This window comes from Chiloscyllium plagiosum, unplaced genomic scaffold (genome assembly GCF_037043375.1).
Source record: "Chiloscyllium plagiosum isolate Xiang-an unplaced genomic scaffold, Cpla_swu_hap1 HiC_scaffold_36, whole genome shotgun sequence".
Classification (NCBI taxonomy): Eukaryota; Metazoa; Chordata; class Chondrichthyes; order Orectolobiformes; family Hemiscylliidae; genus Chiloscyllium; species Chiloscyllium plagiosum.
The window spans coordinates 17,102,429-17,120,009 of NW_028270174.1; the positions used below are offsets into that span (position 1 = coordinate 17,102,429).

Sequence of the window (17,581 nt, forward strand, 5' to 3'; positions counted from 1 at the left end):
TAAGTTTTTAAATGACTTAAAACAAGCATTTCCTCCTTTTTGAGCAAGCTATTTTCATGCTGTAGAAGGGCAAGAAGCAATTGGCTCCATGCTTCCAGCATTAGCATGTCTCAGGCTTTTATAGGAAGTATACCCCAATTACTGAAAGATTCTACACTTTTCAAATTGATGTTACAATTAAAAATAATTGTAAGTAACTTAGGGTGAGATGTGCTCATTAAATCTACTGACCTGGAGGATCTGGGTAAAAACAGAGTATAAGATGACAGATAAAAGTCTTTCTCTTTCAAATACTTTTAAATAACTTGTAAAATGTGTTTGGCTGTCTCAATTTCATTTCATAATGGGCATCAGACAGTGGTATAAGAGTTAAGCCAATTATATAGGTGGTAGAATCATGGAAGATACCAGATACCCCATTCCTACAATCCTTACTATGTCAGCATCGGGTTCAGGACTTATATATTTTTTTTTCCCCACACTACCACCTAAGTGCGGTAGTGCTTATTATTATCTGTTTATCCTTTTTTCTTTTTATTAACCCCCACACTACCACCTAAGTGTGGTAGTGCTTATTATTTTCATTCCTTTTTATTTTTTTTCTTCTTTTTTTTAAAAATTTAACCCCCACACTACCACCTAAGTGTGGTAGTGCTTTATTTTTGTTTTCCCCAGCACCCATGGTGTGTGTGTGCAGGTGTAAGACACAAAGTGCATAAATCTTTATTCAAATTCCACCACCAGGAAGATAGGAAAACACCCGGGTGGCCAGTGACAAACACTGCCCTTCACATCAAAGGGCAGTGCTGTGTGATCAAAACAGTGAAGGGGAGGGGAGGGGAGGGGAGGGGAGGGGAGGGGAGGGGAGGGGAGGGGAGGGGAGGGGAGGGGAGGGGAGGGACTAAATCAAAATAGAGTTGGAGGGAGAAATGATGCACTCCACTCCCTGCGGCACCCACCTCGGTTCAGGACTTATAAAGGGCACCTGCCAGCTGACTAATTATAGAGCCACTTAAAAATTTAATTGCTCAATTCACTGGTATTTAGTGGCGGCTCATGTTGTAATGGACACTTGCAGCTGGTACTTCATTGTGATAGGGTCTTCTTGGGGTAGATTATTGCCACAAGCTTTTTTTTCTAACACTAGTCTGTAGGCCTTACTAGTATTAAGAGATGATGTATCAATCATTAATACAACTTCAGCAGAAGAGACTTGTATACTTGAGTAACAAGAAGTAATTTAACGCATAATAGTAAGATCACAGGTTATAAAATCTTATGACTGGTTAACTAACTACATTAATACTAACTAATAGGTATTATTATTCCCTATGAGATAGCATCCAGGTCTATAGCAAATAGCTGTAGACTGTAGAACTAATTAACTATTAACAATAAACTAGATTTGACGAGCTCATTCCAGAGACAATCATTTATACATTCTGAGTTAACCCCTTTAGGCCAACTGTATTATACAACAGCTCAGGGATCCTACCAAATTGGCATTCCCCGTGCCTGTTGAGGTCTGCCAGCAAACCAAGCCAGATCTGGCAGGCAGTCCTTCTTTTAAAGGCACAATGACTGATCATAGATCCAAGATAGGGCAGGGGGCTTTCTCAACTTGCTCACTAAATAATGATACTTGAAGGAAGTCTGAATTTATAGTGGGTTTTTAAAAATATCTTCTTGTGCTCCATATTGGGATACAAAGTCAGTAGTAGCCTCTATTCCACACTCTATTCATAATTTTTCATGTGAGCTTGAATAGTGAGCGTTACCCAATCAGCTGACTCTGGAGACTAGCATTACTGGACAAATTTTGTGCTATTGTAAAGTGCACTAACATGTATGTCTTGATTATTGCAGATATACTGTCCTCACAATTATAAGTCTTCTGGCATTCAGTGTCTTGATCCATATATGAAGAATAGATGAATCACTGGTTCAATGGAGAGTGCATGAGGTTCCACAAATGGATGAGGAGGATCCGTAAATATCCCCATCCTCAGTGTTGGAAAGAGCTCACCATATCGGTGCAAAAGGTAAGTCTGAAGCATTCGCAGCAATCTTCAGCCAGATTTGCCAAGTGGATGATCCATCTTGGCCTCCTCCAGTGGACCTCAGAAACCAGTCTTCAGCAGGTTGGAGGCACTAGATATTGCAAAGTCTATGGGCCCTGACAACATTCTGGCAATAGTACTGAAAACTCAAGAAATTGCTACTCCCCTAGCCGAGCTCTTCCAGTACAGTTATAGTACTGTCATCAACCTGACAATGTGGAAAGTTTCCCAGGTATGTCCTTTACACAAAAATAGGTCAAATCCAACCTAATCAATTACTGACCTATCATTTTACTCTTGATCACCAGCAAAGCATTGGAAGGTGTCATCAACAGTGCTAAAGCAGCACCAGCTCAGCAGTAACCTGCTCAGGGCCAGTCAGCTCCTTATCTCTTTACAATACGGGTTTAAACATGAACAAAATAGCTGAATTCCTGAAGTGAGGCAAGAATGACAGCCCTTGTCATCAAGACCGTGTTTGACAGAGTGTGGCATCAAGGAACCTTAGCAAAACTGGAATCGGGGGCAAACTCTCTGCTGGATGGAGTCATACCTGGCACATAGGAAGATGGTTCTGGTTGTTGGAAGTCAATCATCTTAACTGCAGAACATCTCTACAGGGGTTACTCAGGGTAGTGTTTTAGACCAAATATCTTCAGCTGCTTTATCAATGACCTTCCCTCCATCATAAGGTCAGAAGTGGGAATGTTCACTGATGACTGCACTATGCTCAGCATCAATGTGACTCCTCAAATACTGAAGCAGTCCATGTTCAAATGCAACAAGATCTGGACAATATCTAGTCTTGAGCTGACAAGTAGCAAGTAACATTCGCACTGCTCAAATGTTAGTCAATGACTGTCTCCAATAAGAGACAATCTAACCACCTGCCCTTGACATTCAGTGGTGTCAGCATCACTGAATCTCCCTTTATCAACATCCTGAAGGTTACCATTGACCAGAAACTCAATTGGACTCACTACATAAACAAAGTGGCTACAAGGGAAGATCAGAGGCTAGGAATACTGCGACAAGTAACTCACCTCCTGATTTCACAAAGCTTATTCATAATCTACAAGTCACAAGTCAGGAGTGCGACCGAATACTCCTCACTTGCCTGGATGGTTAGAACTCCAACAACATCCAAGAAGTTTGAAACCATCCAGGACAAAACAGCCCATTTGACTGGCATCAAATCCAGAAGCATCCAATTCATCCACTACCAATACTCAGCAAATACTGCTGCTATTATCGACAAGGTGTGCTGCAGAAATTCACCGAAGATCCTTAGATAGCTTCAAAATGTACTACCACTTCCACCTAGAAGGACAAGGGCAACAGATACAAAAACAGAAATTGCTGGTAAAGCTCAGCAGGTCTGGCAGCATCTGTGAAGAGAAATCAGAGTTAACGTTTTAGGTCAAGTGACCCTTCCTCAGAACTGATTGTGAGTTCTGAGGAAGGGTCACTGGGCCCAAAATGTTAGCTCTGATTTCTCTCCACAGATGCTGCCAGACCTGCACAGCTTTTCCAGAATTTCTGGTTTGGTTTTTGATTTACAGCTTCCACAATTCTTTTGTTTTTTTATTAAGGGCTGCAGGTAACACCACGACCTGCAAGTTCTCCACCAAGCCACTCACCATCCTGAACTGGAAATATATTGCCATTCCTTCACTGTTGCTGGATCAATATCCTGGAATTTCCTCTCTAAGGGCATTGTAGTCTCCCTCAAATATGTGCATTGCAGTGGTTCAAGAAGGCAGCTTACCACCACCTTCTTAAGGGCAATTAAGGATGGTCAATAAATGCTAGCCCAACCAGCATCACCCATATCCCATGAGTGAATAAAAACACAAGAAACAGAGTAATATTGTGTTTTAAAACCAGTTATATTGGACTCAAAACATTAACTCTGTTTTCTCTCGACAGACTGTGCTAGACCTGCCCAGTTTCTCCAGCACATTCCAATTTTACTTAGGATTTCCAACATCCACACTTTCATGAAGGATTGTCACCTGAAATGCAGTATGTCCTTCTGAAACAAACAGTCTTTAAATTGTAAATGTGTAAAGTTAAAAGAATAATCAGCATTAAAAACTGCATTATCTAACATAGGAATTCCCACCTGTTTAAATTGCACTTTTTCTCTCAGTTGATTTGGCACTCACCTCCGAGCTGGAAGGTTAACACCAGCAGCAAGTGTCGATGTACAAGCAAGCAAGCAAAGTATTCCTGCAGTATATGCATCCTCTATAAGTTTTCGTTCATCATTTGTTAGTCCACTGTGATGGTATGCTAATCCATATGGCACAGTGTTACGTAAAATGGGACATATCATACCATTTCCAATGTTTTTCAATTCTTGAATAACAGCACACTTTTCTTTCTCCTTTATGGTTATGAATGATCTGGGGAAAACAGATTGTTGAAAAGATTAAACATAAATTTTTAAAGTACATTCTGAACACTATTTCAAGGTACCAATTCCACAATTGCACTTAAAAGATCTTTCTGTTTTGCTGCAGTACCTATATCTGGAGGTACAAAGACATTAAGGCACAGAAATGGGCCCCGGACCATTTGGCCCAATTTTATCCTACACATGAATACTAAGGTCTAATAATATTTACCTGTCCTCTCCCCACATTCCATCATTGTCTTCTTCAGTTTAATCTTGAGTGTTGACATAGTTTCTGCCTGACTTAAATCTGTATTTATGGTTGGGGTTTGTTTGAAAAGTCACCGTCATTGCTGGAAATGGTCTGTCTATATTTATTTTCCCCAGCCTTTTATAGTTTTAAACAATGATAACCATCACTCAGATCAGATTAATGACTCAAAATCAATTTTGGTTATTTTTTACAATGACAGTTAATTAGATGCTAATTTGGTTCTGTACTTATGTGCAAATAATTATTAATGAGGAGACTGCTACAATTTTTGTTTTCCTGTTGACAGGTAAAGGATTAATGATTGTACTAAGAATATCAGAGTTACGAACAGAAGTAGTCCATTTGACCGTTTGAGTCTCCTTCATCACTTAATAAAATCATAGCTGGTCTGATTTTGGCCTTAACACCACTTTCTTTGTCTGCACTCCTTAAGTCTCAACTCTCTCTAAGCAACAAAGGGTCTGTTTCTGTGCTGTACATCTCTATGATTCTATGACTATAACATGTCAAGGGCAACTAGGGACAGGCACAAATACTGTATAGCCAGCGATACCCACATCCCACAAATCAATTTTTTAAAATTTAAATCTTTGTACACGATGTGATCGATTTCTTATGTCCATTTGAACATCTCTTTTCCGAATAACAGAACTTAAATTTCAGATCACCCAGACAGCCCTCCACCCTACCGCCTCCATTCTCAGTTCCACTGCTCTAACACCACCTTCCCCTCCAAAAACGCAATAAAGGCAGGGTCCCTCTTGTCCTCACCTACCACCCTATCAATCTCCACATCCAATGCATTATCGTTAAACACTTTCGCTAACTCCAACTAGACCTCACCACTAAGAATATCTTCTCCTCCCCACCCCTCTCCGCCTTCCGCAAGGACTGTTCCCTTCGCCAATCCTTGGTTTGCGCCTCTCTCCCCATCAACACCAACCCAACCATCAGGTACTTTCCCCTGCAACTAGAAAAGATGCAAAACCTGCTGGCACACCAACTCCCTCACCTCCATAAAGGGCCTCAAATAGTCCTTCCAGGTGAGACAAAGGTTGACCTGCCTCTCCTCCGGTTTAGTTTATTGTATCCGATGCTCCCAATGTGGTCTTCTCTACATCAGGGAGACCAAACGTAAACTCAGGGCATATTTCCCTGAGCATCTCAGCTGGGCCCGCGGGGCTTACCTGACCTCCTAGTCACCGCCCATTTTAATTCCACTTCCCACTCACTTTTGGACATGACCATCCTTGGCCTCTTCCATTGCCACAATGAATCAAACTGCAAATTTGGGGAACATCTCACCTTCTGCATGGGCAGCCTACAGCAAAGAGGACTCAACATTGAGATCTGCAATATCAAATAACTTTGCTTCCCATCACCGACTCCCTTCCCAGCCTCTCCCTCTCTCTTCCATCCTTTCATTGTACATTCTTTCTCGCTACAAATCAGATTCCTTCCTCCCATCGATCAACCGGCTGTACCCTTTACCTGTGTTCACCTATCCCCACCTCACCACCCTGCGCTCCCCCCCTCCACAGCTCCCCTTACACCCACCCTCAGTCCTGAAGAAGGATTACCCTCGAAACATTGACTTTTCCACCTCTTGATGCTGCCTGGCTTTCTGTGCTGTTCGAGCCTCCTGCTTGTCTACCTTGGAATCCAGCAGCTGCAGTTTTTTTGGCTCTAATTACATTTCAGGTAGGCTCAACAAACAGGAGAGTATCTGGCTGAAGGCAGAATCAGACTTCTCATCTCAGATTGTTAGCTGCAGTTCTAAACATCAATCCACCAATATCACTCGGGTTTCAGGAATATTTCTTCCTTGAACAAAGTTAACTTGGGGCTTCTGCTACCAATGCCAACAATAGCACTTCAAATGAGGTTCAAAATATAGTGAAACACTTTAAAATAGGTTTACAGTTCTTCAAAAAGTCATTGCAACTTTTGACTAATTTTAAAAACCTAACAAAGTGTATTTTTAAAAAAAATTGCTTGAACTTGTAATTAAAAGTACAACATACCGAATTAATAAAATTACTGTTCCGTACAAAGATGCTGAAAAGATAGCATTTTCTTTGCTTTTATACTAGAAATTGAGCTGAATTATTGACATAAATGTTGCGACCAACAGAATAGGTCAGCAGTTAAGTATTCTGTGTTAATTGTTTAACCACTTGACTCCTCAAAGCCTCTTGCTCTATCACCTGCCAGGACTGCGTTAGACTAACTTCCATTGCTGTGAAACTGTACAGCTGCTGGAATGCTTAAGAAACTTGACACCATGCAGGACAAAGCATCATCAGCAGTCCAATCGTCATCTTACAAATCCACTCACCCGTTAAATGGCATCTTGCAGTTTCATTGGAAAGTATCTATTGAATGTACAGCAGCAAGCCATCAAGGACTTTGACAGCACTTGTCAAACCTACAACCTTTAACATTTACAAAGACAAGGGCAGTAGGTGCATGAAAATGCTATCAACTAAAGTTCCTCTTTAAGTCATACCAATTTGGCTGAGTCATACATTTCAATTTCTTCTTCATTGCTGGGTTAAAATACTGGGACTCCCTACCTAATGGCATTCAGCATACTGATTGCAGTGGTTCAAGAGGAAGGTTTATCATCATCCTCTGAAAGGCAATTAGATTTACGCATCAAATGTTGATCTTGCCAGTAGCTTCTTTCATATCTCGAGAATGAATAAAAATAGTATGAAATAAATCCTTCAGTAACAGACATAAATGTGAACCTGGGTTAGAAAACAAAATTGAATTAGTTCATGGAGAAAGTGAGGACGGTAGATGCTGGAAGTCAGTGTCAATAAAATGTGGAGTAGGAAAGGCTGTGCTTTTCCAGCTCCACATTTTATTGATTCTGAATTTATTCATTTTGGCCAGAATGGATCACTGATCCAAAAAGACATAATTCCTTTGTAAGATTAACATTTTGATTTTATATTACATTATTTGAAAAGTTTACATGTGAAATTTATATGAAGTAATTACATACATACTTGTTTAAATACTTGCAGAGCATCTTGCTCACATTTTCACAATTCTTTTTGGTGGGACAGAACACAAGACAGGAATAATTCGGAATAACTTCAGTCACCAGTGCAATTAAGTGATCTGGATCAATCTTCTCCATATTACTTGAATACTATGAGAAAAATAAATCAAAACTAAACTGTCATCTTGTCCCCAAAATGTCACTTAATCCTTCTACTTGCTTACATTTCTATAAATATTGTAATTTCTAATGCTTATTTGCCCTATTTCCATGAGTACATTAGTATAAAAGTTGATAATCTGCATAAATATATTTGTATATGAATAATGTGTATCATCTTACATTCACAGAACATAACAGGCACACATTTACTTATGCATCTGCCTATCTTCAACGGGGTGTAAAGAGCACTTAATCATGTATATTCAAATCTTAATGATAAGCAATGCAATGAAAGATTAACTCGCAAATCAGAAATATATATAGTTACAGAATACTCTTATAGCCCCAATAGCATTGGCTGGTACCAAGGGCCAAGTCAAAAGCTGCTTCCTATGAAATATGTACTTCCAAAGTGTCACCAGATTGATTTCTTAGGTTAGGGATGATATATCAGAAATTTAAGGGAAGAAACAAAACTAAATTCTAAAAGGAAGGCAATGGGCTTCTATTTACACTGTAGTATAACTACTGAAACAAATTTGCTTTAGAACTGTAACTAAGCCTGGACCTTTCCTTCTGAATGATGAATCATTTAACATTGTACTGAACCTTGTAACTTAATATGCGAGAAAACGTGAAATAGTCTTCTGATTTGTTGTCCACCTCGTAAATTTTATCACAAATTTTGACGTACTCTTTTAGTTGAACCTAGAAAAGATAATTTTATTTAAGTTGAAGAATACAAAAATAAAAGTGTTTGTACAAATGTACTTACATCACTTATGTTTTAAAACCACTAACAATCAAGAGAGAGATAGTAGCAATATGACAAGAAAATTTTCACGATTGTAGGCATCAAGTGTCATTATCAACAGTCTCAGGTCAGACATAACACAGACAAATGATGTATGTAATGAGACATCTTATAAGCACATTGTGCTCACAATGTCCTTCATGTTTGATCTCAGATCTCTGCCATATCAGTGTAACAATTTTTCTAATCTCACTTGTCTAACAGGAGTTGTTCTTGCTTGCCCACTTGGAGTTGGACTGCAAATACCCAAACTAATTTCACAAAGAGTCCTTCCAGAGCAGCAAAGGAAATTTTCAACTCTAAAGACTCAAATGTACATCAGCGCCCTGTATCGAAGTTTAATCTTTTGATGATAACATTGTCAAACATAAACCGAATAAAACAACTTAGCACCAACTGTAACAACACTTTTCATTTTTTTTGTGAATTAGGGCGATATATCTTCCATTACCTTTGCCCCAACCATATTACAGGAACATTAAAAAAAGGTCAATTTATAATTAAGATTATTAAAATCTGATTATGCCTATTACCAACACATTTACCTGAATCTACTATTGGTTAGTGGGGAAGTAAAAACCTATTGCTACTTAATCTTTGTTGTTTTAAAACCTCTGAACTCTGCTATTTTATGTAGTGGAGATCAAGTCTCAACATGTGTGTTTCTCATCCTTGATCATATTGTGTGCACTGGATGCTGTTTGTGCCATGAAATACAACATGTGCGTGACAAGGTGTGGTGTAAAATTCCAAGCAGTGGAATGTGGTGAAACGGTTAAAAATTATGTCCCAATACATGTGTGAATCTAACCGGAATGGAGGTGTTGCTTAGTCCCGTGTGAATCTTCTTATCTGTATGTAACCAGAATGGAATGTGTTTTTTAGCCTTGCTCTGCTGTTCACATGAATGTTTATATCTGGAAGGGAGTATATCAGCTGGAAAAGTCTCCAGTTCGGTGAGTCTGCTCCGGGGTTACGTTTAACCGCCGAGCGTGGGTTGTTGGCAACCGCTCTACGAGAACTGACGGCTCCCAGTTTTTGTAACATGTAGAGTGAGTATAAGCCAGACCCGTTGTGCGACACTGCGGGGAATAAAATGCCCATATTCTAGCAGTCTCGCCTCTTGGTCGTTTGTTCTGTGTCAGACTACTCTCCTACGAACCTGACCTTGAGAATTTTTTTTTAAAACATTTGGCGTAGTCGAGCAGGGTCAATCGCAATTGAGGAGAGATTTTGATACAGAACAATGTTTTGGAAAACGACTAAGAAACCAGAAGAACAAACTGTGGAGGTCCCGACCGTCCCGGGATGGCATGGATGTGGGCATGTACGTGGCAGTTTGTTTGAGAAAGGATCCCAGTCCTGCCGAAGAACCCCTTGCCTGGGGTACAGCGGAGGATGTGGGCATGTCCAAAAGGCTGAAGCGGAGTTAACTGAACTGAGTGGAACTGAAGTGAATCAAATTGAACGGAACAAAATGGAACTGAGCTAAATTGAATTGAAATGGACGGAACTGAATTGAATTACACTGAATTGACTGAACTGAAATTAACTGAAACAAATTGAACTGAATTAAGCATAATGTAACACATGTATTGGGCCAAGCAGTGGAATGTGGTGTAAAATTCCAAGCAGTGGAATGTGGTGAAACGGTTAAAAATTATGTCCCAATACATGTGTGAATCTAACCGGAATGGAGGTGTTGCTTAGTCCCGTGTGAATCTTCTTATCTGTATGTAACCAGAATGGAATGTGTTTTTTAGCCTTGCTCTGCTGTTCACATGAATGTTTATATCTGGAAGGGAGTATATCAGCTGGAAAAGTCTCCAGTTCGGTGAGTCTGCTCCGGGGTTACGTTTAACCGCCGAGCGTGGGTTGTTGGCAACCGCTCTACGAGAACTGACGGCTCCCAGTTTTTGTAACATGTAGAGTGAGTATAAGCCAGACCCGTTGTGCGACACTGCGGGGAATAAAATGCCCATATTCTAGCAGTCTCGCCTCTTGGTCGTTTGTTCTGTGTCAGACTACTCTCCTACGAACCTGACCTTGAGAATTTTTTTTAAAACATAAGGTCACAAATATGATGCACTGACATCCTGAAATATGCATTTTATCAGGAAAATAAATGGCTTAAAATGGTCTACTCAGTAGCAAATTTTAATTTCCAGATGAGACTGAGAAACAGCAGCATCAAATCCACCAGACCTCTAGGTAGATGAAGAAGAGAAGCTGCAAGTAGGGATGATGTAGAGGTCCTCCTATAAAAGGTTGTAATGTAAACTATTTGAATATTTTCAAGGCCCCAATAAGTAAATCATTACATCAATATAACAATAACAATCCTGAATATAGTCATGCTTGCTACTTATGTAAATATTCTTCTATCTTTTAATTTCTGTTCACAGCATGGCATATTCATTTCTGCTTTGTTTTATTATAATTTAGTGACGATGCTCTGCAAATTTGCCTTTTTGCTAGGGCAATTGCGTAAGCTTCTCCATGATTTTCACCTGCTTGATCCTTAATATGAACCTGAAAATGGATTATTAGATCAGGAAAAAACAAATTATTTTAATGATCTTTGGCTTTACTTTATATACATTGTAATTTGATTTTTATTTGACTTAGGTACTTGTGGCAACAATAAGTAAGTACAGTGAAAAGTTTTGTTTCGCATGCAGTACAGGCAGATAGAGTCATAGAGTCATAGAGATGTACAGCACGGAAACAGACCCTTCGGTCCAACCTGTCCACGCCGACCAGATATCCCAACCCAATCTAGTCCCACCTGCCAGCACCCAGCCCATATCCCTCCAAACCTTTCCTATTCATATACCCAATCCAAATGCCTCTTAAATGTTGCAATTGTACCAGCCTCCACCACATCCTCTGGCAGCTCATTCCATACACGTACCACTCTCTGCGTGAAAATGTTGCCCCTTAGGTCTCTTTTATATCTTTCCCCTCTCACCCTAAACCTATGCCCTCTAGTTCTGGACTCCCTGACCCCAGGGAAAAGACTTTGTCTATTTATCCTACCTATGCCCCTCATAATTTTGTAAACCTCTATAAGGTCACCCCTCAGCCTCCGACACTCCAGGGAAAACAGCCCCAGCCTGTTCAGCCTCTCCCTATAGCTCAAATCGTCCAACCCTGGCAACATCCTTGTAAATATTTTCTGAACCCTTTCAAGTTTCACAACATCTTTTTGATAGGAAGGAGACCAGAATTGCACGCAATATTCCAAGTGGCCTAACCAATGTCCTGTACAGTCGCAACATGACCTCCCAATTCCTCTACTCAATAATCTGACCAAACGCCTTCTTCACTATCCTATCTACCTGCAACTTCACTTTCAAGGAGCTATGAACCTGCACTCCAAGGTCTCTTTGCTCAGCAACACTTCCTAGACCTTACCATTAAGTATATATGTCCTGCTAAGATTTGCTTTCCCGAAATGCAGCACCTCGCATTTATCTGAATTAAACTCCATTTGCCACTTCTCAGCCAATTGGCCCATCTGGTCAAGATCCTGTTGTAATCTGAGGAGCTGTCCACTACACCTCCAATTTTGGTGTCATCTGCAAACATACTTACTGTACCTTCTTGCATCCAAATCATTTATGTAAATGACAAAAAGTAGAGGACCCAGCACCGATCCTTGTGGCACTCCACTGGTCACAAGCCTCAAGTCTGAAAAACAGCCCTCCATCACCACCCTCTGTCTTCTACCTTTGAGCCAGTTCTGTATCCAAATGGTTAGTTCTCCCTGTATTCCGTGAGATCTAACCTTGTTCATCAGTCTTCCATGGGGAACCTTGTCGAACGCCTTATTGAAGTCCATATAGACCACATTTATCGCTCTGCCCTCATCAATCCTCTTTGTTACTTCAAAAAACTCAATCAAGTTTGTGAGACATGATTTCCCACGCACAAAGTCATGTTGACTATCCATAATCAGTCCTGGCCTTTCCAAATACATGTACATCCTGTCCCTCAGGATTCCCTCCAACAACTTGCCAACCACTGAGGTCAGGCTCACCAGTCCATAGTTCCCTGGCTTGTCTATACCGCCCTTCTTAAACAGTGGCACCACGTTTGCCAAGCTCCAGTCTCCTGGCACCTCACCTGTGACTATCTCAGCAAGATAAAACATTCAAGGACATACAGATCATAGGTAATTGAATAGAGTGAGGCATACAAAGTTACAGCTGCACAGGAGGTAGATAAAAGCAAGATCATTCACTGACATGTTCATCTCCTAATTTTTCCTTTTTTTCTACTGGGCATTACCTACAAAGAAGCAGGTTTTAAATTTTTATTTAATGTGCTTTAGAAGCACAAGGCCATAAAGAGGCAAATAGAATAACTTTCTGTGAAGTCCTTTTGGAAGTAAAGTCAACAAACCACTCCACCAAATAGTTGTCATCTCAAAGTAACCTGAAAGCACATATGATAGTTAAATATTAACTGTTTTCAGACATATAGAAAAAAATTGAGATGAGCGGAACAGAATTGCAATTATGCAGACCAGCAATAGATTGTTTGTCCATATAATATTTAAATATAGATATGATTTTTATTTCTTTTTATCTTACTTACAGGTCGAAAGTTACTGGCGAAATGTTCTGCCTTCAAAAAGTGCTGCAAATCACTCACATTATTCAGGGTTGCACTCATTCCAATGATTTGCGATGTTTCTAGAAATATAGGCAGAAAATATTGAACCTAATGAAATATTACTGGCAATGGTCGAGTTTGGAACTGGACTGGTGAGTTTTTATTGTCAGATTTGGTACATGCGCAAGCCCGAACTCGTTATAAATGGTTAAGACTAGACAGTCACTTTGGGTATATAATATGAATCTGTCTGCAGATATACGTCATTGGTCTGGATCAGAAAGATTTGTTTTATCCCCAAAAAAATAAAAGAGTCTTCTGTACCAGAGTCTATATCAATATGTATGGAAGAGCAAGGAGGGGGTGGGGGGGGGTCTAACATTGAATCCAAGGGAACTCCACTATATTTCTTTCTGTAGTCCAATGTAATCATTCAACACTTCTGTTTCCTGTCACTCAGCAAAGTTCGATATATTCTTTTTATTCCAGGAGCCCTAGTTTTGCTCAGAAGCCTGTTGTGTGGCACTCCATCAAATGTCATTTGGAAGAAAAATAATCATCTGCTCTTTAATGACTGTTTCACCGAAGCATTTTCTTAAAATTAGAAATGCATAATTAATCTATGATAATTACATAACACCTTAAGTTCAAGGATTCTTCATGGTCTAACCATAATACAATATCTACTATGAGCTAGTTCAAATATTTCAGATTACTTGAGCTTGGAACCAAAACTTTGGTATAAGCAATTAAAACAGATCAGGAGGAAGAAACTACATAAATGAAGAATGCCCAATGTGCATAAGATCGAACCCAATGAATTGCCTGCCCACAAGGAATTGATAGAAGTTTGACTATTTTGCATTACCTAAAATAATTTCTCCTCATCCCATTAGGCTATAAAGTGGATTGAGGCACAATAATGAAGTCATCCATCCATCAGCACTAGTTAGGGAAGTGGTGTTGGTCAATGGTGATCATTAGTGGTGTCAGGGGGTGAGGTGTGCTCCCCTAGTGTTATGGTGGGAGTATTTTAAAACAAATTAAATTTGTAGATGAGTTTCTTAGGTGATGCGTGACTGTAGTATAAAATAGCAGGATGAGAATGCTCCCTCTAACTACACAAGTTCTCATTTTATTGCAGGCTATCTGGAGAGAGAAAATTAGAAGCAATATTCTCTTATATCTCTCAGTAACTTTTATTAATCTTGGATAGATCATTTGATCTTATCAACCTTTGGTCAAATTAAGAAATTGTATTGTCTGTGACAGAAAGTTAAATGCCATCATTCAAGAGTATAATTAACATCCAAAAGGCAAAATGTAGAGAGCTGTCATGCACTCAAAGAGATAGGAATGAAATCAAAACAATATGAAATGCTATGAAATGCAAACACTGATCGTACTTACTGTTCGTGTAGAGAATTTTAGACAATGTCATTTCTAGTACGGCTCCACGACTTCCTTCACCAAGCATGTGCAGCTACATTCAAACAGAAGATGCATTTAAATCACATTATTATGATGGGAATGTGACCCCAAGAATTCAGGAATGAGGATAATTAGGCATCATATAAAGTAACAAAAGCACAGCTTAATCCGTTTATTGTGAGAACATTTGGTCAGCGAGACAGGTGGTGGATGATCCAGGGAGTTCAGGTTCTTGCAGGAACTTACGAGCTGCTGACTGCCAGAAAAAATCAAAGGTCTTACTGCTTTATTGTAACATGACAGAATGGAACAGACTCATCGTCAACTGAACTTGTTCAGTCCATCTTGTTCAGATGCTCGTACAACAACTGAATACTGTCATCATCAGTGAAATAGATACAACATACATTAGGATTGATGATCTTGTGATGAGCAGAGATTTTGAAATTCTATGGGGTAGCATGGAATCATGAGCATTTGTTAATAATCCTGAGCATTTAAAAATCAATAGTTAGTAAATGCTAGGCAAAATGAGTCAATGTAGGTTTTTAGAATTGTTACAATGAGCAAATAGGACATAGTAGAAGACAGGATGGAAATTAATTGAAATGGCAAAACTAATTCTAAGAGATTCAGGGCAGAGAAAAAAGAGACCTTCATACAGAGAATCAGGATGTGCAAGTTGATCTAGGTTCAGCAGTTGAGACAGAAACTGTGCCATGACTGGATAGATGAATAAAGAAAAGTGAATTAAGGAGTATATGAAGTGGGCAGTTGCGATTTGGATTATTTGTTAATGTGGAAGGGGACAGAATAGTTTGACCAAATGATTGACTTCCATGTTAGAACTTCTATGGGATTAATTTCCTCAGGGTTTCTCACAGGCAATAACACTACCTCTGCCTAATTAACAGGATTTCCAACAAAGTTCCTGAGTTAATGCAATTCAGTATGAAAGTCCTGAGAAAATTCATTGCTTGTGTATTTTGTGTCATTGAATATGTTGCAGCACCACCATGAGTTAGCGGATGTAATCACAGTGTGACAAATATACCTTGCAGTTTTTATTATAAATTAGAACATTAAAAGTAAACCGGAAGTGCACATGGTTGAGGATTCTTAAAATATGAAGCTATACAGTACAGCTGTAACGTTTAAAGGTGGAACTAATTCAAAAATTGGAATATCACCTTGTCTTGTGGAAGGATTGTAAATTTTTTGAAGTGAGAAAGAAGTCTCAATTGCCTTTCAATCCCTGATGAGACCATACTTTTATCATTCTAAATTTAATCCTTTACCCAACTTGGTCTCAAAGGTGTTTTACATTCCAAATCAATCAAAAATGTGGAAAAAAAAGACAGTGATGAATGCTGGACCAAGACACTGTTCTATCTTGCACATGGAAAAATTGAACTGCAATACTGTTTCTAAAAGCTCCCTTTGTCTGTACTCGGAGGCCAGAGTTTAAATGTAAACAAGCTTCTGCATGCTTCCCAAAGAGAAGTTCATTTCCTCCTACCTCCCTCTGCACTTCCCCTAGCCCCCATCTTCTGCATCAACCATATGCCAAGAGCTTGCCTGGAGAGCTTTGCATGAGTGACTGGTAAAAAACTTTTTAATTACCCCTCTCCATTTTGAAGTGGGCTGCTTAACTCTGTTTTCTGTTCACTATGCCGTATAGTTAAAGTTGGGAGTCAGTTAGTGGGGTTTTGAATTTGCCTTTTTCATTCACTTCATGGTACCTTATATTACTGTTTTAACATGCTAGCTTTCTACAACCTTTTTTAAATTCAATCGACAAAATTTGTTAATAGGATAAATCAATATAGCAAAAATCAGAAAGCTTACCTCATCTACTACAATAAGTCCTAAACTAGTAATTCTCTCCGTTTCTATTAAGGCATTGACCAAACTATGTGCCTTCTCAATGGTGGCAATGTACAGAGATTTCTTCTGTCTACGCTTGATTGGAGGGAATTTGCCTTTACTTCCGGCATATTCTTCCACCGAGAAATTAAATTCTATTCCAAAAGCTGAAAGACCTCGCACCTAAAGGTGACAAACAAAAGGAAAGCATTATTGTTTTAAAGTTAGTTTATTAATTACAATAAACCTTTCCCAAACTGTGTCTCATCCATGTTATTCTATTAAAGTTATTTTACAGGACCGAATAAGATTAGTAAATGTTAGTCCATAGTCAACATCAGAGTATTACTTAAATTGATAAAAACTACAGAAAGGGACTTGGGGTTGCTTGTGCATGAAACTCAGAAAGCTTGCATACGGGTGCAGCAGGAAATCAGGAAAAATAATGGAATGTTGGCTCTTATTTCAAGAAGGTTGGAGTACAAGAGTAGGAAGTCTCAATTCAATTGTAAAATCATAGAATGGAAACAGGCCATTTTGGCCCAACAAGTCCACACCGACGTTCTGAACAGTATCCCACCCAGACCCATTATCCTACTACTCTACAGTTCTCCTGACTAATGCACCCAATAACCTACATATCCCTACTATGGGCAATTTCCCATGGCCAATCCACCTAATCTGCACAGTTTTGGACTGTGGGAGGAAACAGGAGCACTCCGATAAAACCCATACAGACACAGGGAGAATGTACATACTCCACACAGACAGTCGCCCAAGGCTAGAATTGAAGCTAGGTCCCTGGTGCTGTGAGGCAACAGTGCTAACCACTGAACCATCGTGCTGCCCACAGTGCTGGTGAGGCCACATCTGGAGCACTGGTCCACTTATTTAAGAAAAGGTATCATTTTAATTGGAGAATGTCAGAGAAGGTTCACGAGGA

At 39.5% G+C, this 17,581-nt stretch overlaps 1 protein-coding gene and 2 long non-coding RNA genes across 5 annotated transcripts in view; 2 read left to right on the forward strand and 1 right to left on the reverse strand.

The window, feature by feature from the left end:
* Window positions 1-9,438, forward strand: part of LOC122539450 (uncharacterized) — an 83,121-nt gene extending 73,683 nt beyond the window's left edge. Inside the window, exons 4-5 of the long non-coding RNA XR_006309084.2 lie at window positions 1,867-2,042; window positions 8,926-9,438. This is a non-coding gene — a long non-coding RNA (uncharacterized LOC122539450). The remainder of the gene's footprint in view (window positions 1-1,866; window positions 2,043-8,925) is intronic.
* The window catches only part of helq (helicase, POLQ like), a 54,769-nt gene that overhangs the window by 26,792 nt on the left and 10,396 nt on the right, over window positions 1-17,581 (reverse strand). For all 3 annotated transcript variants that reach the window (XM_043674291.2, XM_043674289.2, XM_043674290.2), the window contains 6 exons: window positions 16,621-16,821; window positions 14,752-14,824; window positions 13,324-13,421; window positions 8,517-8,615; window positions 7,750-7,895; window positions 4,229-4,468 (listed from right to left, as the gene is read on the reverse strand). In XM_043674291.2, the coding sequence (XP_043530226.1) occupies window positions 4,229-4,468; window positions 7,750-7,895; window positions 8,517-8,615; window positions 13,324-13,421; window positions 14,752-14,824; window positions 16,621-16,821 (857 nt within the window). The remainder of the gene's footprint in view (window positions 1-4,228; window positions 4,469-7,749; window positions 7,896-8,516; window positions 8,616-13,323; window positions 13,422-14,751; window positions 14,825-16,620; window positions 16,822-17,581) is intronic.
* LOC148139906 (uncharacterized) lies at window positions 9,576-16,802 on the forward strand. Its single transcript, XR_015753318.1, has 3 exons — window positions 9,576-10,988; window positions 13,326-13,493; window positions 16,673-16,802. It is a non-coding gene; the product is annotated as an uncharacterized LOC148139906 (long non-coding RNA).